At 43.2% G+C, this 27304-nt stretch overlaps 1 protein-coding gene across 4 annotated transcripts in view; it reads right to left on the bottom strand.

Annotated features, from left to right (window-relative positions):
• LOC133448934 (contactin-4-like) overlaps positions 1 to 27304 on the bottom strand; it is a 242039-nt gene that overhangs the window by 150714 nt on the left and 64021 nt on the right. For all 4 annotated transcript variants that reach the window (XM_061727954.1, XM_061727956.1, XM_061727955.1 and 1 more), the window contains one exon: positions 23895 to 24070. In XM_061727954.1, coding sequence (XP_061583938.1) covers positions 23895 to 24070 — 176 coding nt within the window. The remainder of the gene's footprint in view (positions 1 to 23894; positions 24071 to 27304) is intronic.

Below are 27304 nucleotides of genomic sequence, written 5' to 3'. Positions count from 1 at the left end.
ATAAGTGCTATTAAACTGAATGAATTTTCTTTTGACAATTGATGGAAACAATAGGTCAGAACCACTTACAGCAACAAGCTGCACAAATGGTGCACCAGCCCCTGGAAACGTCATCCAGATATGACACAGAGGCTTCAAGTCCACACCGAGAACACGGATCCCACCGAGGAGAATTTAACCAGCCACAGACAAATAGGATCGCAGCATAAAAACATTAAACAGCTTTCTCAGCGGCCTTATTCTATCGCCACTCGACTAAACCAGAGGAAACGTTTTTTAATTTGAGAAGTCTTTCTTATTACTATTTATTCATTTGCATATTTAGTATTTTTAGCATGGCCCCATTGAGATTTGAGGTCATACACAAATTTGTTTTTCACAATGAAACCAAGCTAAAGATGAATCATAAATTAATGGATGATGTTTGGTGTTGGACTTATACATACATATTCTCCAAATTGGATTAATTAACCTTCATTAACCTTGTTCTACAATATGCTGCACATTGTCAAATTAGTGCAGGCAGCCGCGTGGACATCAGCTCTCTCTTTGCAGACCAGCATGCTGCAAAACTGCAACGATCCACTTTTTAATGAGATTACTGATTAGTTCAGCTCCATGTGATCCAAATGTGAAATTATTGGGCTCACTAATTTATGAAGAGGACTGTATGGTCAGATTACACATGTCATACCGGCAGCAGGATGAGTCGGTGTGAGGCAGCCTGTAATTATAATTTAAACAAAATTGTCCTTTTAAGTCACAAGCAATGTTTGACTAAAAGTTGTTTAAGGCCTATTAAGGTTTTCAGTGAGAAGGTGATCTGCAAACTCACAGCTTCCTCTCATCGTTAACAAATCAACGACTCCGCCGCGGGGCCCTGTCCCTAGCCGGTGGGGGCCTTGGGGGCCTGTGGGGGGGGTTACCTCATGGCGGTGGGGGGGGGTGGCTGGGGAGGGCTCGGGCGGGGGGCTGTGGCTGGGGCGTCTCCGGGCCTCCCGGGGGGGGCGGGGCCGTGGACGTGGGGGTCCCACCCGGAGGGCCCGGCCCTGCCTGGGTGGGGGGTGGCTGTCTGCGCTGGGGGGGCATTGCTGCCTTGGTCCTCCGTCGCTGGGCGGGGGCCAAGTGCCCCTGCGGATGTGGGGACTCCGGGACCCTTGGGGTGTCCGCCGGGGTGGCCTCGGGGGGGGGTGGGGCCGGGTCCGGGGAGCGGGCTTCCCCTGACCGGGGGGTGCACGGGCGGGCGCGACGGCGGGGTGGCACCATTCCCAGGTATCTATGTCTTATGTTGTCAGTATGAATGGGAGGATGTTGGACCGTTTCCTCCTCCGTCTGGGGGCTCCGGCGGCGCCGGGGGCGCCCTTGGAGGTACGGTGGGGCCCTTGCCCGGCTCGGGGGGCCGGCCCCCGTCTGCTGGACGGCCGGCGGGGGGACGCGGGTGTCTTATCAGGGCCGGCTTTGCTGGTCCTGCCTCCTGGCTTCGGCCTCCGCTCCCCCTCTTGCCCCCCCTACACGATTCATACGCACATAGGCGAAAGGCGGGGGGTCCGGGTCGTGGGGGGCACTGTCCCGCGTGGCCCGGCACTCCCCGCCTCACGGTTTTAACAGCAAAATAGACACTGCACATTCAACACTTAATAAATACATTTGACAAGGACACGTAGTTCGGGAGGGGGGGGGGTCTGTGTCATACTTGGCCCTCCCTCCTCCCTGTTTTTATGGCATTAATCACATGCACTCAACACAAGGGGCGGGAGGGGGTCCCACATCACCCGCGTTCCCTCACCGGCCTGGGCCTGGGACGGGTGGGTCGGGTTACCCGGGCCTGGCGGGGCCCGCCGTGCAGCCTGGGGTGCCTTCTGGCGGTGCTGGATCCCCCCGGGGAGGGGGAAACGGTGCGTGATTGTATGTCTGTGTCGGTGAGAATGCGGTATGGAAGGGTCCTGCCATGGAGGATTTGAGCCTCCATTGGCAGGACATCAAAAACTTAATAATTTATCAATATTATATTATACAAAGATGGTTATTATTATTATTAGTATTATTATTAGTATTATTATTAGTATTATTATTAGTATTATTATTATTATGTATAGTATATTATATTATTATTAGTATAGGTATCGGATAGGTGAATGGATGAATGAATGGGATGCCTGGGTCTGGGGCCCTCCGTTGTCGGGCCTGCGCGTGTGTCGCCTTGTTGGGGGGTTCCCTCTCTCCGGGCCCGTCTCCGGTCCCCCCCGCTGCCTCTACGGCGGGGCGCCCCTCTGGTCTTGGAGGGCCACTTTCGTGGGGGACGGGTGCGCCTGCCCGCGTCGGCGGCCGGGGCGGCTCTGTCTCTCCGGGCGGGCTGGCCCCCTGCCGGGTGGGGGTCGCTGGCCTGAAGGGTGAGGGCCTCCTGGCCGCGTGTCCGGCCCGGACCGGGTGGCCGGGGATTGCCTGGGTCGCGGTCCGCCGCCGCGGGATCCCTGGCTGCTTCTTTCCGCGCCGTGGGGGCCCCGCCCGCGGGCCCCCTCGGCCGCCGCCGGGTGGGGGGGGGGGCCTCGCAGGCGGTGGGTTGCCTCCCTCCTACTTCTCCCCTCTGTGGGGTTGCCGGTGGCCTGGGTTCCGGGCTCTTCCTTGTCGGCCTCTGGTCTCACGGGTGGCGGGGTTGCTCCCCCCCCTCCCCCACTATAGATACACTTCAGGTGGAGCTTTGTTTGGTTTATTACACACATACACACACACACACACACACACACACACACACACACACACACACACACACACACACACACACACACACACACACACACACACACACACACACACACACACACACACACACACACACACACACACACACACACACACACACACACACATATAGTAATTTAGTCACACGCATACACACACACACACACACACACACACATGCATGATCATATACATACACACACACACGCATAGACATACACACTGGCTTGTTCACCTGCATGCTGGCTCTCTAGTTTTTGGGTTTAGGTAGCGGTAGCGATAGCTTAGCTCAGACTGCGATCAGATCTCAAGATTTAGGTCGATTGCTGTTCGTGTTTTGGATGGCTCCGTGCCGGTTTCGTGCTTTGTTTGTGGTTTTTTTGTTGCAGATTTCCAGTGCTTGACGTGTGTCTCCGTGTGTTCCTGCTTCCTGGATTGGCAGTGGATGTCGTCACCACCCCCCCCCACCCCCTCCCCCCCCCAAAAAAAAAAAAAAAAAAAAAAAAACACTGGGTTTGTATGTGTATGTTTATGTATGTGTACGCATATGTGTGCGTATATATATGTATATATTACATATAGTAATAATGCACATATATACACTTTTGGTTTCTACCGTCATGGTATCAATCAATAATATGTGTGCAGACAAGGTGAAAAAAAAAAAAAAAAAAAAAAAAAAAAAAAAAAAAAAAAAAAAAAAAACAAATCAACGACTCCAACTTCTGGGTTTGCTCCCTCACAAAAGAAAAACAGATGAAATTAAATATAGCTATGTCTTGTTGAAGTTGTGGCTATTTTGTGTTTTTCCTGTCGTACATCCGTCTGCATGCAGAGCAGCAGCCTGGATGCGGGCTGCGTATTATCAGCATTCTCAGACTCTTCACATGCAAACATTTTACACACTAAATACACTCATTCTTTGCCAACAGGTCTCTTTTTGCCTATCCACCCAGTTATGTTATCTTAACCATTGAAAGCTGCAATTAAAGAATGCCTTCTGTTGTTTTGACTGGATCATAAAGGTAAACAGTAAATAACATCCAGACCTCCAACCCCCTATTTCTCTGTTCTTACCCCAACTCAGCGATATACAGTATCGTCCCGAGACTTTGGTTTGGGTTTGCTGCCTGCACCTCTGGGATGTTTGAGGTGAACTGAGTCAGGGACAGAAGCAGACTGTCTTGGTCAGCCTAAATGCCTCCCTAGTAATGCACTTCAATGACTCTACGGATTACCTCATATTTAAAGGGGACCTATTATGAAAAACACGTTTTTTCTTGTTTTAACATATATAAAGTGGTCTCCCCTCACCCTGCCAACACAGAGAAGATGAAAAGCAAGAGAATTCTGTAGTGTCTGCACACCCCGCCCGGATGAATCTTCCAGTGTCATGTGACTTTTACGAGCCGTTTAGAATCAGATTTCCATAGGTTGGCCTCCGCTGCTGAAACCACGCCAACAACTAACTCCGCCGGCTGGAGCGTCCGCCATTGTTCAGAATTTGTTTTGTTCAGAAAATTCAATTAAATCTTCCTGTGTGAAGATGAGGTGACCCGGTTCCCTCTTCAGGGAACTACAGGCTGATTTATGGTTCTGCGTTTCACCTGCGCAGAGCCTACGGCGTAGGGTACGCGTCGATTTAACGCAGAACCATAAATCAGGCTTTAAGATCCGTTTACACCGTGTCATAACTGCATGCGAGCGTCCGACTATCGCGTCGAGCTGCGTGACATCGGACGCTCTCTGTCCACACTGAAACCGTTAAACTCGCGGCCAGTTAGGACAGTCCAATACAAAAAAAATAAAGCAATGGAATTTATTTTGTCGCAGAAGCTCGCTCGCATGGGACACGCTTTGTGTACGCAGCCGGCTCTTCTCCCCGGAGCGAGGCTTTGTTCAGGCAGCCAATCAGCACAGAGCCTCATTATCATAGCCCCCCCTCCTCTCAGAATCCCTCATAGAGAAGGAGGTTAGAAGCGGTATAACTAGAGACATGGCCCACAGGATGAATTTCTGTTTTATGTAGAAAAAACAAGCTTTAGATTGTTTTTAAAATATACATTAAATGCCATAATAGGTCCCCTTTAAGTTGTCGAAATACACTAGAATGAGTCTCAGCCTCAGCCTCAGAAAGACTGGGCTGAGGTTCATGCTGCTGCTGCATGAGGGGCAGCACAGTCGTGGTGATGCAGTGAGAGCCCCTTCAGGAGCTGATTAGACCTGCTGGATCTGTGTTCCAGCCGTTCCCTGGCCACAGCAGAACCGGAGTCATTGTGCTGGAGCCGGTTTCAGCTCGTTCTGTTGGTGTTAATGTGATGGGACGGGAGGTGCAACTCCAAAAGGACTGAGAGAGTAAGTGAGAGTACGGCTGCCGCTGAGGAGGCGCTCTGTTTAGCACGGGGTTTCCAGCTCTGTGTGACCATTAAAAACATACACATGAATACCTTTCATTTGAATAAAAAAGATTTAAAAAAAGAAAGCCAACAGGGTCTGTTCCCCTGGACACTGACACTGAGCTTCAGCTTGGCTCCAGTTTGATGGATTTCCTTGATATGAGCTGTCTCCTTTCCTTCCTTTTACCTGTCAGCAACGTTTCAAACTGCCCATGCTTCATGTCCGTGTCCTAAACCTTGGCAGCACTGGAAGTCTGAGTGCTCTCTTGTTGCCTTATTGTTCTAGCATGAAGCAGGTTTATTTACTTTGCAGCTTCACTGTTCACCCTGGCCGTGCACTTTCCTGTGCAATGCACGAGCACTGAATGAGAAGACTGCCCCACAGTCTCAGAAGCACTAGACACACGTTTGGAAACGTGACTTCAGCTAAGACGGCGCGCAGGTTTGACCCTTATTCATTTCCATTTCATGTCACTGAAACGTCAACATTGTACAGTGTACTGAGATCGATGAGCCAATAACCAGCTGGAACGGAGGTGTGTGACAATACATTTGGTTTGTGAGTGGGTGCTGGAGCCTATCCCAGAAGCAGGGGTGCACCCTGGACAGCCCATTAGTCCACCACAGGGCCAACTACAGACAAACAACCACACACACTCATTCATTCTGTGCTATGGGTACTTTAGAGTGACCATTTAACCTGACATACATGTGTTTGGACTCCCTTAGTCCCAAGAGAAAAACAGAAACAGCCCTGCAATAGGGCTGGGCGATCTGGACCAAAAGTCATATCTCGATATTTTCTAGCTGAATGGCGATACTCAATATATATCGATATCTTTTCTGTGCCATAATTGGGGTTTCCCCCAAAGCATTATAGCATAGCATCTCTGTTAGCATCTCTGTTAGCTTCATTTTTTTCTGAGGCAAACCCTTAAAAAAACTGTCAGTTTTAATACAAAGCCTCGTGCCAAATGTCACACAGGTACCTTTATTAACAGAGGTCTGCACAATATCAAAATGTATAAAACTAATGAAATAAAAATAAACTGCCTGCATATATAGAATAAAAATGCTACTTGAATAAAATAAAACAAATATCCCTTTCCTGCATAACAATTAAATTAAAATACACTGTGCAATTAATACAATGTAGACAGTAACAGGCAGACTTTTCCACTGAGGTTGACAGTTGTGCAAATAACAAAACATTTGTGCAAATCTCAAATAAAACATTCAAGTCAATTTGTCACAAAATAAGCTATATCAAAATCATAATTTTTTTTTTCCATATATAAACGATATTGTCTCGTACCATATCGCGTTTGAAAATATATCAATATATATTAAAATCTCGATATATCGCTCAGCCCTACCCTGCAAGACAAACCCTAGGAACTATTTCTTAGTACCAAGAAAAAAACAGAAATAGCCCTGCAAGAGAACTGCAGGAACTTTTTCCTAGTCAAGAGAAGAACAGAAACAGCAGGAGAAAAACCAGGAACTGTTTCCTGGTACCAACAGAGACACCGAAACAGCCCAGCAGGAGGACCGTCCGCAGGAACTGTTTCCTTGTATCAAAAGAAAAACAAAGAGCCCAGCAAGAGAACCCAGGAACCCTTTCCTAGTACCAAGAGAATAACAGAAACTGCAGGAGAACCCCAGGAACCGTTTCCCAGTAGGAAGAGAAAGGCTGGCTGGTTATTGCTTTGTTTAGGATAGCATTTACAGGAGATCATAGTCACTTTAAACCATCACAATTGAAACACAAACACAAAATATTTACAAATGTTCTCTAACTGTATGTGCACGTTTTGTAATAACTAACCCTCAGATCCGTATAATCATCCCAGTTTTAGTGTGTTGCCAGTTTCAGCAGAGACATTTGGCGCTTTTCCACCAGTACCTACTCAGCGCGCCCCGGCTCGGGACGGCTCATCACGCCTCTACCCCCCTCTACCCGCTTTGTCCTCGTTTGTTTTTCCACAGCCAGGTGAGAAGTGGGCTGGTTGGGGTGAGCTGCTGTGACGTACTCGATTGCGCAACCCTTTCGTTTGTGTCGGAGCTGATGAGAAATCAGCTGGAGCCGCGAGCGGCTGAGAGTAAAACAGAGCTCCTGGTGGATCTGATCGTTCCTTATCGCCCGTCAACATCCCTTTTTAATTCTCTCCTCAGCCACCAGGTTTATGAACATCTGCACCTCAGAGTTGGATCACCAAACAGACGTTTGCGCTGTATAATAAAATCGCTGCGAGCCGCGAGTCGCTCTCGCGCTGACTCCCGCTTCCTGATTCAAACGTCTGACGACCCCGCCCCCCGACCAATCAGTGGCCTGTAGTGTGATGACGTCAGATCCAGGGCCGGCTCAGCCGCTTAGAACCTTGACAGAAAAGGTACAGAAAAAGTATCTGCTTGGCACGGCTCCACCCGCCTCGGCCCGTAGTGGAAAAGCGCAAGAAGGGGGCGTGGCGAGTAGAAGCGAGCTGAGTAGATACTAGTGGAAAAGGGCCAATAGAGTCGTTGGTCTTTATGTCTACGTATCCATATGAATCCATCCAATCAGCCAATGTGTGGCTCGTTCCCCAGAACCGATTGTCCTTGGGAGATGGTACCAGGTTAACTGCCCGAGACAACACAGGGGGAATCATTTGGGTCCTCAAACTCCTACAACATGACGAGGTGGTAATCTGCGGCAGGGCTGCATAAATTATGTAAGAATAATGATTGATTAAAACGTTTCAAATGCGTCTTCCCTTTTGCTGCTTATCCACTATATTTTTACACTCTTTAGTATTTCTTGATCTTCGCTGTTTGTGTTGTTTAGAACACACAAAACAATTGAGAATCCTCAACAGGAAAGCATGCTTAAGGTGCTTATTAATATTGTGAATTTAAGTCAAAGTCAGATTCATAATTCTGACAATATTACCAGAGCTTTGTGCTTTGCCTGTATCACATCATAAACATTCAGGGGCACAAACTGTAGCAGAAACACACGTGTGTTGCCTACGTTCTTTGGATTGCAATCCATAATTCAAATTACAGAGGGTCTTACATCTATATTGTGAATCATTCATGCCAAAGTAAGAGAGTGTAGAAATAAAGTGAGATCAGGTTACGTGTGCATATTTAAGCAAAAATATGAGTTCCCATGGCCGTGGTGTCCTACCCAAGACTGGCAACATTAACCATTCTTTAGTACTTTCTTGTAATGTGCAGATTTGTTTATCACATTAACCTTAAAGAATTGTAAATAATTCAACCTGAAAAGTCTGACTATCTTTCACGCTTGCATGTTAATCCACTTACTTGATTGATGTCATTTGTTTGCCCTCATCCCTCGGTGGAACACATGTCATCCCCTCACCAGAATAATTGAGCAGCTGAAAGCGGTGTATAAATGGGATGCCAAACGACTCTCCGCAGCCGGGTTTTACTCATAGCTAATCTCCGTCTCTTGTAATTGTATTTGCTTGAGTGTGAGAAGTTGTCGCCCAATCTGACAGGGCGGTGATCAAGGCATGAAGGTGCTTATAGGAAAGACAAACACCTTTGAATACAAGGTGATTTGCTGAGATCCATGATGAGCAGAATAACTCTGGCCCTGATGCTTATTTTAGGTGGTTTATTTTTAAAGCCTCTTTTGCGTAGCTTGTTAACTAGTGCTTGCTGTTATCTCTCAACTGTCACTCAAAGGTGATTAGTGTTGTAGCAAGGCTAATTGACTTTTCTTGTCTATATGTTTTATCACTCGCTGGTGATGCTCGTCGGAGCTCTGAGGAAACCTTGTCGCTCATATATCTCCTTTCTTTTGTACATCTAAGTCCAGTGAATCAATTATCTTAGCTGGACATTAGTCCTTCTTTTACAGTAAAGGAAAAAAAAAACAGTTCTCCATCAAATAGAACTTGAATGGATGGACATAATTTATTTGGGGCGAGGGTCTTGGCCACTCAAAAACAGTGAAAGAAGCTATTTTCTTTTATTTTCTCCTTTCTCCTCTGGATTAGCGCAGCCACTTACTTTCATCTAAAGATGCGATAGAAGTTAGATAAAAGCACCCAAGCCCTCCCAAAATATGGGCCTGTAGAACAAAGTCAACCAAAACAAGAGACATCTATTGAATTGAGTCTCCCCCACCTCCACCCCCCACCCAAAAATAAGACACTTTTTGGCTTATTTTGGGATGAGATCAAAGCTGTTGTGATTCATGTAGTGGCGGTGTCTAGCGGCTCATTGTCCACGTCTACAGCGGCAGATGTGGCCTCGTCCATCCTGAAAGCAGGCTGCAATTGTGGCAACATCCCCGCCACAACCACCCCACCCCCACCTCCAATCATCCAGGCGTGGCAGTAAAGGCAGAGCAAAAGAACATTGTTATGAACAGAGTAGCAAAAAAGCATCATTTACAGTACGATATGTTGATGTCTTTCAAAGCGGAGGCTCCCATTGTGGTGGATGGGTGTGCTTTACCAGAGGCATGTCTTTGTAAGCTCACACAGCTGTGCAATTGTTCAAAAGAGAGCATGAAAGCACAGACTTTGTCCCAAGGGGACATTTCAAATAACACATCCATTAAATTTGTCACATAAAGGAAGAGTAGAGAACTCAAGTCCTTTCACTTTTTTTTTTTTTTTTGGAACTGTGCTGATATTTTAAGCAAAGACGCTTCTGTGTAATTCTCAAAAGGGAAGGAGTTAACAATGATTAATTGCCTCAGAAAAAGTAAACGTGTTGCTCCGTCTAGATCTATTAGCATCAATTATTCCAAATCTAAGCTGGCGTTACAAATGATGATCCAGATTAGGATGATGATTACATGCCAGATATATGAGCTTTCAAAATGCTACAGCAACCAATCCTACTTCAACTTGCTTGCTCAACTGTGGCTGTGGGTTTCTTCAAGACCTTCTCCTACTTGTTACCTTCAACTGGAAATCAACAGTCATGTATGAATAAAAAGAGGTAGATCTAAGGTTTTACGGGTCCAGACAATAATACTTATAAAACAAAATCATGTGCTCTTTATCAGGTCTTAAAACAAGGTAAGAAAACATAAGATCAAATCAATCCTGACATGCACCAAAACCTTATTTATTATCAAATGTCAAACCAAAACGCAGAAGCATTGTGAGAAAACTGAAGTATCCTCGGACTGCCTGCGTAGGAATCGGAGGGTGAATTACACCCAGGATCCAATAATCATATTCATCACAGCAATCATATCCAAAATATACGTATTTACAATGGCTGTTAAAACTATAAATGAGGCTATCCACATCATGAGATTCCACAAGCACTTTAGAGTCAAACAAGGCAGAGAACCGAGCTGACGTATCCTTAGTGATGATGCGCCTCTTTGACCTAATCTCAGAAGGACGTAGCTTTGGGAGAAAAGGACAGGTCGAATAAAACACAGCAATGATGACTAATATGGACATCTTCTATAGAAAGGTTGGTAACATTGATGCCAAGCAAAATAACTAAGTCAAGAGTGTGGCATTTCGGTGGGTGGAGCCAGAAACAAGTTGCTCAAAATTAAAAGTTTCAGTCAGTGTTAAAAGTTCCCTTCCTGCACAAGAATTGCTGTCATAAACAAGAAGATTAAAATCACCAACTATTAAGACTTTTTCCAACTTGATTATTAAAGATAAAAAGTAAAAAATCCATAAAAAATGCAGCAGCAGGGCCTGGTGGGCGATAAAAACTAAATAAAAAGAAGAAGAACCATTCTTAACCATCTGTGATTCAAATGAGGGGGCAGTTTGAGTGTTTTTCATCATACAGATAAAACTGTCACTGAATTCCAAAGCAAGTCCTCCTCCGTTGTGAGAGGGATGTGGTAACCCGAAAACAGAGAGGCCATCAGGACAGAGTTCATTTAAATTAATGAATTCTCCTTCTCCCTGCCATGTCTCCGTAAGGAACAGGAAATCCGAGTTTTGCCTAACAAAAAGTTCATTTAATAAAAAAGAACTTATTTGCAATTGAAGGAGCATTCAAAGCCCAGAAAAAGGTGAAGTCATAGACTTTGCGTCCGCTAGACACAGCAGAATTTGCCGAAGGCGCACGATGCGGTCAAGTGGTCTCCAGCTGGGTCGGGACGTCACATGTGGATTGCTGGATGAAAACACGGGGAAGCACGCTGGCAAGGCATCCCAGTAATACCAATTCCAACGTTCCGCTGGCTCCCAAACACTGGCCGGGGAATCCAGAAAAGACGGCGACGAGGGCGGACCGGCACCAAGCCACACATCGAGGAGAAGGACCATCCGCAAGCACCTGGCCGGACGCTCCAGGATGTCGACCCGTGAACTTGACACCCGCCTGCGCTTAACTTTGATGCCAGACCTAGAGCCACACTTCCTCTCTTTCCTCTTTGTGCCCGGGGCAGGAAACAGCAAGACAAACTCAGGTGAGTCGGTCGAGCAAACAATAGGTGGAGGGAACTAAAACTCCATAGACTTCTTTATGCCAAGAAGAGAGCCACGGTCGTAGATCCAAACAGCAGAGGCGTGAGAGTTTGATAATCGGCCTGATATGTCCACACATGTTATAAAAGCAATAAATAGTAGTCGGCGTAGAAGGCTAGCAGTAGCATAGCCAGGCACAGGCGCCATCTTTCCTCCTCCAGGACTGGAAGACATTGGCACTTTCAGTGCCAAACAAGGCCGTTTTTTTGGCATAATCAAGTTGGACTTAACCGGCTTAGAGACAGAGTCAAGGTAACAGAAAGGGTTAACAATTCAGCACCTCCACCATTTATATTACAGCTCTACTTATTATGTTTATACATAGAACAAACAGTTTTGTCCCCCAGTGTTAAACCGACAGCCCGCCTTTGTGTACTGTACTCTATGCTGCTGGTGCTGGTCTCTTGACACCATTAGCCATTGCCTGTTTTATATTTGGGTCTATTATTAAGATTCATAACCTCCCTATTTCATTTATATGTATCTATTTAACAATAACTCTGTGACTCTGAATTATACTGTGGGTTGGTGGAACTTAGTTTAATATTAGGGTTAGTTCTTCTTTTCTTGCGCGATCTTTCTGTCTTGTGTTTGCTTTTTAAATTGTAGTCTTTTATTTAGGGTCCGGGTCGAGCAATGTTGCCATGACAGCAGAGGGGTTTGGTGACAAGGTTTCTCACTCCAGCCCCATCGCTCCAGTGTGTAGTGGTCATTTTTGGCACATCCTTCACTTTTGCATGTCTGAATTAAGGTTCTGTGTTACACCAACGCAGAGCATACGCCGTTGCCGTGACGTGAACCCTTTGGACTTCTCCATCCGTCTATTTCATCGTAGTGCAGTACCCCCCCAGAGCCCTTGTTGATACTTTGTTTGTTTTTTTCCGGTCAGAGTCAATCAAAGAGATAAGGACAACTATTGTGCAAAAAACCAAAACAACCCCCCCCCCCCAAAAAAATCACACACACACGAAGAAAAGAGCGCTGAAAGTTCACTACTGCTTCACGGACCGGAACCGGAAATGCGTTGCTACCAAGCGAACGAATCACAGCCCTCTCGGTCCGCGTTGGGTCTGCGTCGCATAGTTACATTTTTTGGGAGGTGCACGTCAGGCTCCGGCATAGGCTACGGAGAGACTCCTGCTTAGCCGCTTACCCTACGGCGTAGGTTTAACGCAGAACCATAATTCAGTTGTCCTAATTGTTTTGTGAAGCACAGGGCAGAGTGATTCCTCTGTCCCAGACAATCTTTACCCCTCTTCACGTGCACTTGTGGCAGGCCTGCCAGCCCTTGGTATTATAAATGGTAAATTTCAAAATAAAGATTTGAGCTATTTTAATGGACTTTGAATAAAATGTAGTTTATAGAATAGTTTTTTTCTGTTGGACAAAAATACATCTTGAAAACGTCCTTCTGCCTCAGTCTCTTTGTCAACCACCTGAATCCATATCCGCTCCTGTGTGCTAAACTCAAGCCGAAGCTTGTACGGTTACATGCCGCTTGCTTCACCTATCTGTTATTAACATTTGTCACAGATTCAGTTTCAGATGGACTTGCCTACTGGTACTTGAGTCAGCCATGAATTCCTCTGTATCGTTTAGATTACTGAACTATTCGAGAGTTAAATATGATGCCATCTGTCCAATAACTAAAGCGTGGATGAAATTGGGTCATACAATGGGATAATAATCTCAAGCACACTAGTAGATGACAAAAGGATGACTGACCTCTGCCGTCCTTGTCAAAGTGCAAATCCTAACCCAAATGAAAGGCTGACAGGATCTGAAGAGAGAAATGTGTGACTGAATGACTACCAGCCTCAGCAAAATGAAGTGCATCACTGCTCTGTGTGGAAGGTTTGGTTGTTACTGAAAATTGCTTATGATGCTACAAGATGCCTCACATTTAGGCTGAAAAATACATGTTAACACTCTAAACAGAAAATCCCAGGGTGGCAGTGTTAGGATAGGAGTGTTCAACGATCTTAGCGTTCGGTACCTGGGGTTTTTGCGTAATAGCTAAGGTCTTGACAAAATAACTGTTTGCATTTTAGTCCCTTTTTCCTGTGGATTTTCTCCAGGTGTTCTGACTTGTATGGAAACTGTAAAGTAATGGTGTTATATCTCTCACGCAGTGTTAGTTGAGCTAAAGACAGGGATTGTTGAGCTGTGCAGCAAAACATCTCACAAAGACATCCAAGTAAAATAGTTCAAAGAAAGCCTCTTTAAAAGGCTCCAGGACTGTCACAGACTCAGTCAGACCTGATGGACACACTTTGCTATTGGCTTTGTTAGTTTCAAGAAGTCTTATTGCCAGGCCAGCATAAGGACAGGCCCATCTAGTGTCACTCAGCCTTGGTAGTTCCCGAGAGCCCCACTCAACATTTCTTTTTGAACATCAATCTACTTATTGTGGGCGTATGATCCTGACATGAATAAATACACTTTTTCTAATAAAGTGAAAAACCGTGCAGCCTCAACAATGACAAAATGTGAACAGTTTGCATTGAAGTGAATAAAGAATGCATATGTGGCAGCTTTATCTGTTAAACTGGCAGCATCTAAGCATAAGATCCAAGATCTCAAGGAAAGTCCCCCTGTTTTTGAGGTTTCTATTTCATCGTGGCCTCGTTGGGACATGTCAGGGTTTTGATGTAATTCGGATTTTCAATTACTTGTTTTTTATTAAGCTCTCCCATCATTCTGAGTAAAGATGTATCTTTTCAGTCCCTATTTTTGTATTCACTCCATATGATCATGACATTCACATTCACTTCTGACTTCTGACATGTACACTGGACTCACTGTCTTTGAAAGTGGCCTTCTTTCAATTGCTTTGTCCATTTTCTGATGTGAATACATTTGTTTTTGATATAGCAAAATGTCTGCAAGCAAAGAAATATGCTGCATCCAACCATGGCCAGGATTTGTACTACTCACTTAGGAAACGCCTCTTTGCTGCTCCAAGTGTTTTGGTGAATGTCTTTAAACTGCCCTGCTGCATCACCTTGGCTTGGTATATATAGTGTGTGTGTATGTATGTGTGTGTGTATATTATATATTGGCAATTCGAATGATCTAATGCAGTTTGACGGTGTTTCTATATTATATGTTTTGCTTCATATTTAGTTGTTTCATAATCATGTATCAAATACATTTACTACATTGTAGAGCTTTAGCGAGGTAGCCTTAAATCACACCTGTAGACTTTACTGAATAGATCTTATTTCATCGTAACAGCTACTGTCACTGCACTGGGATTCATAGAGTATAAATACATACGTGGGTCCAGTTGGAATAGAAGGTGGATTCCCTGCTTTCATCCTCTCCATCATCACACTTTTGCTTCTAACCCCCTCTCTGACTCTGAGATGTCCTCAGTTCTCGCCTTCTCTTCCCTCACTTTTCAAAAAAAAAAAAAACTGGAAATGTCTCCACTTTTAAATGTTCTTCTCATTGTGTCCTGCAATTTACAAGCAAATTGTATTCCTTCCTTAACCCTTTAAATAACAAAAAAAAAAAAATCCAGTGTCATTTTATTTTAAGTGCTAATTATATATTGGAATGAAAAACCCTGCACATTTTGTATAAAAAAATTCTAAATAATTATTTTCCTTTAGTTTTTTTCCTTTTTCATAATTCTTGGTTTGTATGAAACTTTTTTTTTTCCCCTTTTTTGATTAAGAGGATGCTTGGTCCCAGAAATTCATCTATCAATAGTCAGGATGGAACTGGTTTCATTGGGCAGCCTCATGCTCATTGATCGCATGGTGCTGTCACTGAAACTGAAACTGAAGTAAATAAAAGGACACTTTGAGAATGTAACACGGACTCTTACGAAACACTGATAACATTTTCAGGACCGGCTCAAAGCGTGAGGCTTGGAATGACCTCAATCGTGCACATAGTTGAAAAGGTTATGATAATCTGTTGTCTCCGGTCAGCACAGACAGCTCTGAGGATAAAGGGAACTTTTAATTAATTACATCTCGATTCGTCTTTAACTTTGTCTGTTAAGACATCATCCAAAGAGACTGACTTTACCTGGAGCAGGTTACTCGCCTCAGTCACATCACTCTGTCTCCTGTCAGTGACGCAGCAGCCCTCGTTTCAGTCATAGCTAAGCTTTTCAGGGGCCTCACATTATATCTACAACTATATACTTTTTGGGGGGGTGAATTGATCTTTTGTTTCAATGCTATGAGAGGTTGTTTTTAAAATTATAATTTGATGGATGAAATGGTTCTGGAGGGGTAAGGCTTTACATCAGGGGGGGTGGGGGGTCAGCTTATCCAGCCTGTAATGAGCTGGATAGGCTCCAGCAAACCCCCGTGACCCTTCATGGAATAAAATGGGTATAGATATGGATGGATGGCTGGGTAATGAGGAAATTACTGAAATTAGAGTTTATTGATGTCTTTGTTCAAGGATACACACATAATTTCTAGTGACTACTGTATTTCATAATTTGTACTGTAGCGATGTAAAACGTATTTTGGTACTGTAGTTTGATGACGATGGAATATTTCCCACATCACACAAAAAGGAAGATCCTAGTGAAAGTCAGATGAATATGCAGGATCTTCTCTTTAAATGCAATGATAAAAAAAAAAAATTGTACTCATATTTATACCACATGTTAAATGACGGCTTATAAACTAGAATCAATACTGTTTTTTCGTTGCAGATGAAACGAGCAGCTGTGAACTCTAGCATGGTTCTCTCCACTAAACTAGACCTGCCACTGTGAGAAATAATTCATATCACTTACACGAAACCTGCAACTCTGAGGTCGTTCAAGACAGCTGCTTCATTAGGTCCCACCTGCCTGCTGAGGAGCTGTCTTTCTAGAAATTCAGCATTTTGTGTAAATAACTTCAATTACAGCGAAAAGGTTATTTTGAAGACAGAGATGCTTACTTTTGTGTTCATAGATCGAAGTAGTACTGCTCATGAAAAGCCATTTCTGGTTTTAAAAGCAACATTAACACAAGGTGACGTGGGCCAGACACCACCTACAAGACTGATGTATACTGTCCTCTATTATAAAGAAGAAGAGGAGAAACAAGGTCAGTCCAGACCCAGTTGAGACCATTTCACAAATTGTAGTACTTCCCTTCCTTTTTATTTTCTGTTCCCATTTCTTTTAAAGTATCCTATTCTGCTTTATAGCAGGTTCTCAGGAGTGATATCTTGATAGTGTAGTGCAGATAAAAGTAAAAGCCAGAGTACACCCTATCAGCTATTTACGCCTCATTAACTCTGTCAATATACCCACTCCACATTATCATAGCAGCTGAAAGAAGTCTGAAGGATGTATTTGCATCTAAATTAGGTATCCATGTTTCCCCTCCAGGCTTTAAAGTCTTTTCTGGTGACATCTGGAATACTAAGTCCTATGATTAGTAAAATATCTGCTTGTCTAACACTGACGAGACACTATACCTGCAATATTTGTAACTACATATATGATCCCACGTTATAAAGAGTGTGTTTAGGAAACTCCAATTTCAATTTGATTTATTTTCCCTGTTGAATCTTCTGGTGAAGGTGAAATACTGTGTAAACTCATGTCTGCATTTAAAGCACAGCCACTGTGTTGAGATCCCCACAAAGGAATGCTGATATTGAATATGCAGCCTTCTCATTAGAATGAATTATGAGTGTACGTATTTTACATAATCACTGATAAAGAATCAATAGCCATACCAATCAAGGGTAGTGAGTATTGAGCGGGGTCGCCCACCGCCCATCAGTTATTCTTGCCTCATGTGGTAGACAGCCACAGCCCTTGCAGGAAGTAGCATCATCCATCAAAAGTTTGTGACATGGAAATAAACACTAAAGTATTTGGAGTCCGTCCAACTTCAGAGGATAACCTTGAAGGCAACATGGAGCATGTCAACCAACAAATGTTACCCAAGGTACATCCCATTTATTCTTATTCTGCAGAGTAACAAACATATTTAAGTTCAGGGAAGAGAATACGCTGCAGCAAAGTCATAATACAGTAAAAAAAAAAAAAAAATGAATTTCACATAAAAATACCTGAAATCAAACTTATTCACAGATTGGACTGGACTTTTAGGACGAATACTCACATGGAACAAGGAAATGGAAATGGACATGGAAAACTCTGATGCCTGTTTAAAGAAAAAAAAGGCAGAAAAATCCCTAAACCGGGAGCGAAATTACTGAATTTAAAGGAAGGTCAGGTTTAAAACTGACAAGTGTAGAAAAAAGATTAAATCAACCTTAAGACTAAGATAAATGTTGAATATCACCTGACCTTCAAACTGAATTAAAACCTTAAACTTTTAAGATAAGATAAGATAAGATAAGATATTCCTTTATTAGTCCCACAGCGGGGAAATTCACAATTTACACCAATGCTCTTGTTATCAACTATTATGTGCTGGATTGTCTAAGGCATCTTTGCACAGTCTGTAACTGGGGTCTTGTCTGGTGTTGTAGACCAGGTCTCTGCACCGTCCTTCACACCGGCCTTTTCCAGACACTGATTTCTTGATGCCGGACACTTCTTCTACCTGTAGGTGGTACATGTCATGCACTGGCTTCCCTTCCCATGATGGTTCTTCCACCATTCCTTTCTCCCTCCTCACTGGATTCTCACTTAGAAGATATCATTCGGAGACATTTGGACAGATTTCTGAACTTTCCCATCCAGCTGGCTCCTCAGGATGTGCCTGGTTCTTTTCCTTGCAGCCTGCTTGTATTTGCCATTTGCTTGTGGGATCCCAAGGTATTTGTAGCTGTCCTGAACATCTGATTTGTTGCCTTAGTTCCCGCTCATGGTTTTGTATACGGGATACATACGGTATATAGGCTGGTTCTCTCTGATTTATCCAATTCAGCATAATTCCCCTCCATTTTTCAGTCAAATATAGGTTTGTAATGTCCACCTTCTGCTATTCACATGTTTACAGATGTATTATACCCATCCTGCTTGAATGCTAGGTAAAGACTATGTTAAAGCGCCGAACAATCATCAGATGTTTTGACTTTAAACCTCTTCTTGTGTAACAGCAGTACATTTCTACTCGTCAAGGAAATGATTGTACTTTTTTCCCATGACAGCTCTAAATACCGCTGAGTTTATAAAAAGGTGTCAGACGCAAACTATCGTTCAAATTCAGCTCTTTTGTAAAACTCTCGCTCAAATTTTGCATAGTATTGCTTACTGTTGGGATTTTTTCCATCCATTCATCCATTGTCCACCGCATTATCCGAGTCCGGGTCGCGGGGGCAGCAGTCGGAGCAGGGATCCCCAGACCTCCCTTAGGATTTTTTGTGGAGTAAAAATTAACGGTGCCTATTCTGAGTGTGAACGGTGAAGTTGACAGGAAGTTTAGTGCACATGAGCAGAATCATTTTCCATGATACCTTTTGTCTTTCACAGTCTTTCAAACTTGTCCCGTCCTTTTCTTCATCTCCAAAAAACGAGAAATTAACATGTAAAATCTTGTTATTTATATTTTTAACCTTGCAATCGGCACATACAAAAATCTATTTTGTGTATTGTTCAAGTTTCTTCAACTAACATTTGAGGAGATTGAACTTCCTGTGTTTCGTTTCTTTCCTTGATTGGTTCAATTATTTCTCCCTTTTCCTTAAAGTTCTGAGTTGGCATTGGTGTTGACTGAATTTTACACTGGTTGAAGGTTATGTAGACGTTAGAAAGTGAGCAAAAAGTCACAGAAATTAAGTGTTAAATGCTTCATAGTGATCACATTGTTTCCCCGTAGTTTTATGTAACAGGGAGTTACTCACAGAAAGATATGTAGCTGTATACTTGCCCCAACCTCTCTAACGTGTAAAGCTGAGCATATGTATTACCTCTAATCCTTACCAGGTATTTTGAATCCTAACGTGAGCCGTTCATGAGTGAGAGCAAAGCAGCAGGGGGAAAGGAACCCACGCTGCCATCTGACATTATCTGAGTAGGTCACGGACTATGTGATTGTTTCCATCCACAGACTATGATTACTGAGGGAGTATCACTGCTAATTAAGTCCTACAACCAGTCCAAATAAACAAATGCAGGAAACAATTGTATAAACTTAAAAGAAATAAACACCTCATTGCTTCAACATCTTCCAACCCCATCGTCCATTTTGGATGATTGACGCATTGATTTTTATTTCCAGAATCACGTGACGTGAAGCGCTGTTTTTCAGTCACAACAGTGCGTGCGCTCCTGCCACACAGGCATGACCTTACATGAATTATGTGAAGTTTAGTATTCCAGCGTGATCTAAGATGGCAAAACACCAAATGTTGGACCGAGGTCAGAGTGGAAAGTGACTTTTTGTTTTCCCTCTTCCTTGGCGGCTGGTTCAGTGAGTTGTCAATCCGACGAGGTGATCTTTATATCAATGTAACTGTGAAATCTCAGCTGATCTTAGTCTTTGTACCGAGACAGAAACTTAGTCACAGCTTGCTCATGCAGGCTTTCTGTTGCAGTCGGCATCCGTGCTCATCCTTTTCTGCCTGTTGTCTGAATTCCTTTTTGTTTAAATGGGGACAGAGTTTAGCAGCTTTCAGCTACGATGATACGATTTATTTACATATATATATACCGTATTTTCTGGACTATAAGCCGCTACTTTTTTCATAGGTTTTCAACCATGCAGCTTATACAAAGGTGCAGCTATTCTGTGTATTTTTCTTCCACCGCTCGGGGCGCTCTAACCGGAATTAGAATCAAAACTAAGACAAAATAAATGCAAAGAAGAATACGCTACTTCTTCTTTAGCTGATAGAAGTAGGTAGAAGCAGATTTCAAACAGATAAATAGATAAATAAATACCGGTTATTTTCTCTTGGTTGCTGCCGTGTTAAAAGACACTGTTAGGAAAGGATCTATTTAGATACAAACATGTACATCATTTACAGTTCAAAATCCTTCTGTACATGTAGTAAATATCTAATCTAACAACAGAAATATTTGCGGCTTATATATCTTTTTTTTTTTAAATAGAGCAGATGCGGCTTGTATGCAGGTGCGGCTTATAGTCCAGAAAATACGGAACTATATATTGGCAATTCGAATGATCTAATGCAGTTTGACAGTGTTTCTATATTATACGTTTTGCTTCATATTTAGTCGTTTCATAATCATGTATCAAATAAATGTACTACATTGTAAAGCTTTACCAAACCAGCCTTAAATCACACCTGTAGACTTTACTGAATAGATGTATGATATACTTTAAATGTGGTTTTTCGGGCATTCTTTCGAGTGTCGACTGTCATTGGCCCGGTTTCCCAGATCAGTTAAGTAGTTCTTAACAGTTAAGTAGTTCTTTCACAGGCTCCTTAAGATGGTTTGAAAGAAGTCTTTCGCTGTTAAGAACTACTTAACTGATCTGGGAAACCAGGCCATTGTCTTTTCTCCGGACAAGTTAACAGATGGACATAATAATAATTACTATTATTAATTTGTTGTTGTTTTTGTGGTATGCCTTTACATTTCTACAGAGCAGGATAAAATGACATGCTGGAGCTCATCTCTCATCCCTCCATCACATTGTGAAGTCATTAAGCTGCACCAGGAAAGTAGATGACAGTCAAACATTAGGTGCATGCCCCCGTTTTATGACAACAACTGAAGACTGATAAGGTCAGAGCCCAGCAATTGATGGAGCTGTCATCTTATGACAGTGGACGCTCACCAGCAGAATCAAATCACGGATTGACTTTCCACTGGGTCAGGGGACCAAACAAATGGCCCGAGATGGATTGGTGGCCTTGTCCCCAAACGCTGAACCTCAGAATCTAATCTGAGCAAATGATCCCTCACAAGCTGTGACTGTCATCATTTATGCGTGAGCAATGAGTGCCACATACAGCAGGGACTTATCGACTCTCTGCTGCTTTAGGAATATGAAGTCCAGAGGTTGTCAACTCAACTACTGAAGACTCGTCAAGCTATCTATCATAGGAGGCTCTGGGACTGCTGACTTAGCATTGGAGAGTTCTTGGTCTGGAGTTCATTATAAAGCAGAATCGGATTAACTAATCAAGCAGCTAAATGCATGGTTCCCACTCATTTCTGCTGAAATTATTTTCCAGGACTTTTCCGGGACATTTTAAGCCAACATTTTAATTAAGGGTGCTCCTCCCTGTGGTCTCTGTGAGCATCTCACTCTGTTGACAGCTACTTTTACTGGAAATTAATGAGGTTAAGTCTACATGAAAAGTCATTAATCTCTAATTTCTTCTCCCACCATTCTGTGCACATACACAATATTTGAACACAACAGAATTCCTAAAGTTATTTTTCATTTTACTTTCTATTGTCAGACGATAAAACGTGTGTGAAATACTGAAGATTACCTGTTAACTTTAATTAGCTCCAGCTCTGCTGAAATCAGAGTTGCATTCACCGCACACAGCCAAATCAGTAAAGGACACGCCCACTACAGCTCTCCTCTGTGTCACTAAACACAGGACAGGTTGTGGCCGTGGGAGAGAAAAACATCACATCCAACAACATTTTTCAACTTTCAGTCGCTGGTTTTTGTCTCTAAGCGTTTAGTCGTTAACAGCGTCTGAAAAGTCGCTAAATCTAGCTACAGTCAACTGGAAGCACTGGGTTAGAACTGCTCTAAGCAGAAGAGGACATTTGATTGGCTGGTAGCGTCACGTGGAGCTCTGCACCCGCTAGAAGCAGAAACGCTGGACCTCCTCCTCCATGGTGCACCCTAATGTTGCCCTCATCAGGTAGGGTCAGATGTACATACACAGAACTTTTAAACCGTTTACATTCACTAACAAGGCAGGGGGAGTGTCATTTTCCAGGACAACTTAACCGTTTCCAGGACATTTGAAATTTTTTTCCTCATTTTCCATCTGGAAAATTGACCAATCCTTTTCCAGGTTTTCCAGGATGCGTGGGAAACCCTGTAAATACTTGGACGTCAGCTTACTCTCTAGTCATTTTATACCTCTACTCCAAAACACTTCAAGGGAAGTTGGTGGATTTCTTCTTTACCAAGCCAAGAGTTTCAGGCCACGTTTACACATAGTATTTACAAAAACGGATATTTCCCCCTGTACGTTTTGAAAAATACCATCATTTATACGAACCCGCATAAATACGCTGTTACGGTGCTATGAGCAGCCAAACCTACAGGGGGCAGTGTAACGAGAAGCATAAAGTCATGCTAGCCAATCAGGATCCTGGAAAAAAACGTCAACAAATGACAGGAGTAACTTCCAGTTACTTCCAAGATGGAACGAGAGTCTGTCGTTTGGAGTGACAGAGAAGTGGAGTTACTTTTAAGTGTGACTTTAGAATATAAAACAGGTAAAATACAAGAAAATATTGACAGTGGCCAAACAAATTGTAAACACAGGTCACGCAAATGACGCTGGTGACGTTTCTGTCTCATAATGTGACGTTCTGAAGTCTAAATGTCCGTTTCTCTCCGTTTACAAGCAAACGTGAAAACTGAGTTTTTGCAAATTTCCACTTTGGCCGGAGATTTCAGGAATGATGGTTTTTGGTGACTTTGAGCTTCGTTTTCGTGTAAACGAACGGCCAAAACGCATGAAAACACCACTGTTTTTGCTCCGTGTAAACGGGGCCTTAGATTCACTGGAAAATAAGACTTCAAAGGCGTGATCAGTGGGTTTGCTAATTAATCACCATGTTCCTGCTCTAACACTGATACCGCTGCGTGAACAACAGATTTTATTGAAACAGAACAACATGTTATTATTGTATCAATAAGATGACGCTTCCACAGTCAATGACCTTTGGTCTTTCTTGAACAACGCTGCTTTGTGTCTGAGTTTCCAGCCACGGCATCCGTACAAGCCCAATATTCAGTCTGCTTTGAGCTCAGTTTCAGATCCACACAAAAGTCAGAGCAGAACCAAGCATAGTGGCGGATTTAGTACCAAGGAATCAAAAAAGGGCTCTTGAATAGCAAGCAACATCACCAGGGGCAGTCATTTTAATTAATCTAACTTGCTCTTTGCCTCCCTCTTTCTCTTGTGTTTTTGGACGGGTGTTTGCTCTGCAGCAGTGACTACACTAAACTCCACTGAGCACACAGACCAGCTAATGGGTCCCCAGAGAAAGGTTTTCCCCATGTTGATCATGTCATCAAGCACAACTCACATTGTTATCCTCAGTTGCAACTGCCGTGCCTTTTTTTCTGTTGCCTCTGCCCCTTTTTTCAGACGAGGCTCAGAAGCAGCAAAAGTTTGCCCAGAGATAGACAGTGAAAAAGGGGGAAAAAATAGAAATTAGACTCACAGGCAAAGGATAGACTGGCCTCTCGGCTGACGATGGTCCCGAAAGAGTTGGATGCGAGGCACTGATACGTTCCAGCATCTTGGTCTTTGTTCAGACGGCTGATTCGGAGGTTGCCTCCGGAAAGGCTGTAGTGAGACCCAGCTTTGGGAATGATATCTGTTCCGTTCAATTTCCACCTAAACCAGTCAAAAGGAAAAGGAGAGAGGGAGAGAAATTAGCACGTGAATTAAAAAATTAAAAATTGTATAATGTCAGCTGGGGAATACAACAAGACACAGACTTGGACGTTTCTATCCCTCAACATGAGAAAAGTAAAAGAGGGAGAGCCCAGAAATCATGCCCTCGAGCTCAATGTTAATCTAAACAGCAGTGAATCATCATGGTGCCAAGGACTTGATTCCCTGGGAACAGATAGCATTGCAGACCATCCATCTTGCCAAACCCCAGTCAAACTGCATCACATTCTCTCTTAATCATGAAGGGATGACAATTAAAACAAATGCCTGCAAGCTTGTTTTCACACTCATGCATTCTAGACCATTCAAATTATCATTATTACCGGTGTCAGGGGGATTGACATAGGGTATAATCTCTTAAAATGGTCAAATCTCAACTACGGCGATGCGGATACGCCGTAATAAAACAAGCAGGCATGGGAGGAAAATCCATCAGTGCAGACAAACAGGTTTAAGTCAGAACTTGAAACAGGGACGAGGGTTTCAGGAGGTTTCAGGAGGTTTCATAGAGGAAAAAAGAGGAAAAAAGAGGAAGAAAGAGGAAAAAAGAGGAAGAAAGAGGAAAAAAGAGGAAAAAAAGAGGAAAAAAGAGGAAAAAAAGGAGGAAAGAGGAAAAAAGAGGAATAAAGGAGGAAAAAAGGAGGAACAAAGGGGAAAAAAGAAAAAAAGAGGAAAAAAGAGGGAAAAAAGAGAAAGAAAGAGGAAAAAAGAGGAAAATATATTAAAAAATATGAAAAAAGAGGAAAAAAGAGGAAGAAAGAGGAAAAAAAGAGGGAAAAAAGAGAAAAAAAGAGGAAGAAAGAGGAAAATATATGAAAAAAGAGGAAAAAAGAGGAAAAAAGAGAAAGAAAGAGGAAAAAAGAGGAAAAAAGAGGGAAAAAAAGAGGAAGTTAGAAGACAAGGAATAAGTATATCAGATTTGAAAAGATCAACTTCTTGAAGGTAATTTTGGAGCCAAATTACTTTTTTCCGTTTTTTAATGTTTCAAATAGAACCAGAGAAAAAGGTAGTCTTTCAATTTAGAGCAGCAAGTATATTTAACGTGAAGAACGGGATTCTGTTAAAGCCCAATTACACACAACAGACACAAGCTGCACAAAGCTGGTGGGGTAATTTATTTTTCTAGGGGAAAAAAAACCCACACAACACAAAAACACTGGCAGTCCTTTTGTGTGATTACTGTGTGTTTAATGGTGAGTTACATATTTGCTTGTACAACTAACACCATTTACCTTTTGTAGTGTAAAAAAGACTTGTTTTGGTATCGTTTGCCATTGTGGCTATACGTCCTCCGGCAGAGTTATGGCAGGACGACCAATTACATGCAGAACAATGCCAGACTGTGCTGTTTCACAAACAGCAGCTTTCTTGTGGACCGGGGCGCCGCCGCTCTCACAGAGCGCCTCTACAGACTCTTTTCTCTTCATAGACAAAACGCGTTGCACAATGGTCTTTCATGGCCCTTCTCCAGCTCAGTCATAAGCAAGCGCGCTCTCTCAAGAGCCTTATTACCACATACAATAGAGAAACGCCTGCGGAGGGGTGGCTGCGTTCTCACAGGGCTGGAGCAGAGATTTATTTTATAGGTGAAGGGAAAAAAGAAAAATCCAGAGACATGCTTCACAAGCAAACAGCCACTTTGACCTGTGAGCCAGCGTACAGCAGGCGTGAGGGTGACAGCTCGCTGTCATCCCGGGGACAGTGCTCTCATCTTCTCTCCGGAAAGGCCTCCCATCAATTACGGAAACAGCTCTACACGCTTGTAATTGCTCGGAGTAACTCGACATTGTATCTAAAGTGATACAGCTTGAAAACCAAATGTTGCAAAAGATTTTTCCTCTGCCAGTCGTCAACCCGGCGCTTTATCTGGGTCATTCTAAAGCATTGAACTGGATATCTATGGTAATTAAGCCTGGAAAATGTTTTGATTTGTGAGAGTGAGTGATCCTGCTCCATGAAAAAAAGGAAAAATTAACTCAGTTGGAGCCAGCATTGTGTATCCCAACATGGTTTTTTGCTACGTGTGTTTGGTCATTGGCGGTAGCAGCCCACTCAAAGCTGCCACTGTGCCTTTGTGACAGATTAAGTCTACTCACTCGGTAATGTATTATTTATTCATGTTCAGATTTTCTGTAAAATGCTCACATTTCAGCCCCAGATCATTTGAGGGTAGAAGCCGCGACAGATGGCAGTGCAAGGGGAACTTTGAACCGCGACAGAAGGTCACAGCGAAGCTTCCGCGGGAAACAGAGCCAAATAATGCATTAAACACATGTAAAGTAGATCATTTAATAATTCCGTTTGCAGTGACTTATAATGGCAAACGGGCCCCGACAGCAGCTCCGTTTGTTTGGCACATGCGTTACCCAATCATGTAGCAACAGGCTGCGTACAGAGGTATAATACCGCACCATCTGGCTCACAGGGCTGGGAGTTAGACGTCGGTTCAGTCCCCGTGCTATTAACAATACAACCTACAGTTTAAACATAGTTATAACTGAGTTAGTTCCAAGCTAGGGATGGGCGGTATGGACTAAAAAATGTATCACGATCATTTCTGGCATTTATCCCGATAACGATAAAAATGAGGATAAAAAAAATACCAATTCAACTCCATCTTTTTAACTATAAATCTATCTTGCTCTCAGATCCGCCATGTTTGTTACACAAAAACATCATCAACGGGAATTTATCCTTCGTCCTTCCTTCCTTATTTTCTCCCTTCCTTATTTTCTCCCTTCCTTATTTTCTCCCTTCCTTCCTTCCTTCCTTCCTTCCTTCCTTCCTTCCTTCCTTCCTTCCTTCCTTCCTTCCTTCCTTCCTTCCTTCCTTCCTTCCTTCCTTCCTTCCTTCCTTCCTTCCTTCCTTGCTTCTTTTCTCCCATCCTCCCTTCCTTCCTTCCTTCCTTCCTTCCTTCCTTCCTTCCTTCCTTCCTTCCTTCCTTCCTTCCTTCCTTCCTTCCTTCCTTCCTTCCTTCCTTCCTTCCCGTACGTTGTGCGTGGATTTAACGCAGAACCATAAATCAGCTTTACACAAAAACGTCATCAACGGGAATTTATCGTTTTTACCGCAAGATGACAAATTCTTATGGTAGGGAATTTTTTTGACGGTATATCGTGAACGGTAAAATATCGCCCATTCCTATTCCAAGCCCCATGAACCAAGCAAACAAAC

This window comes from Cololabis saira, chromosome 8 (assembly GCF_033807715.1).
Source record: "Cololabis saira isolate AMF1-May2022 chromosome 8, fColSai1.1, whole genome shotgun sequence".
Lineage (NCBI taxonomy): Eukaryota > Metazoa > Chordata > Actinopteri > Beloniformes > Belonidae > Cololabis > Cololabis saira.
This window is presented reverse-complemented; position numbering and strand designations above follow the sequence as displayed.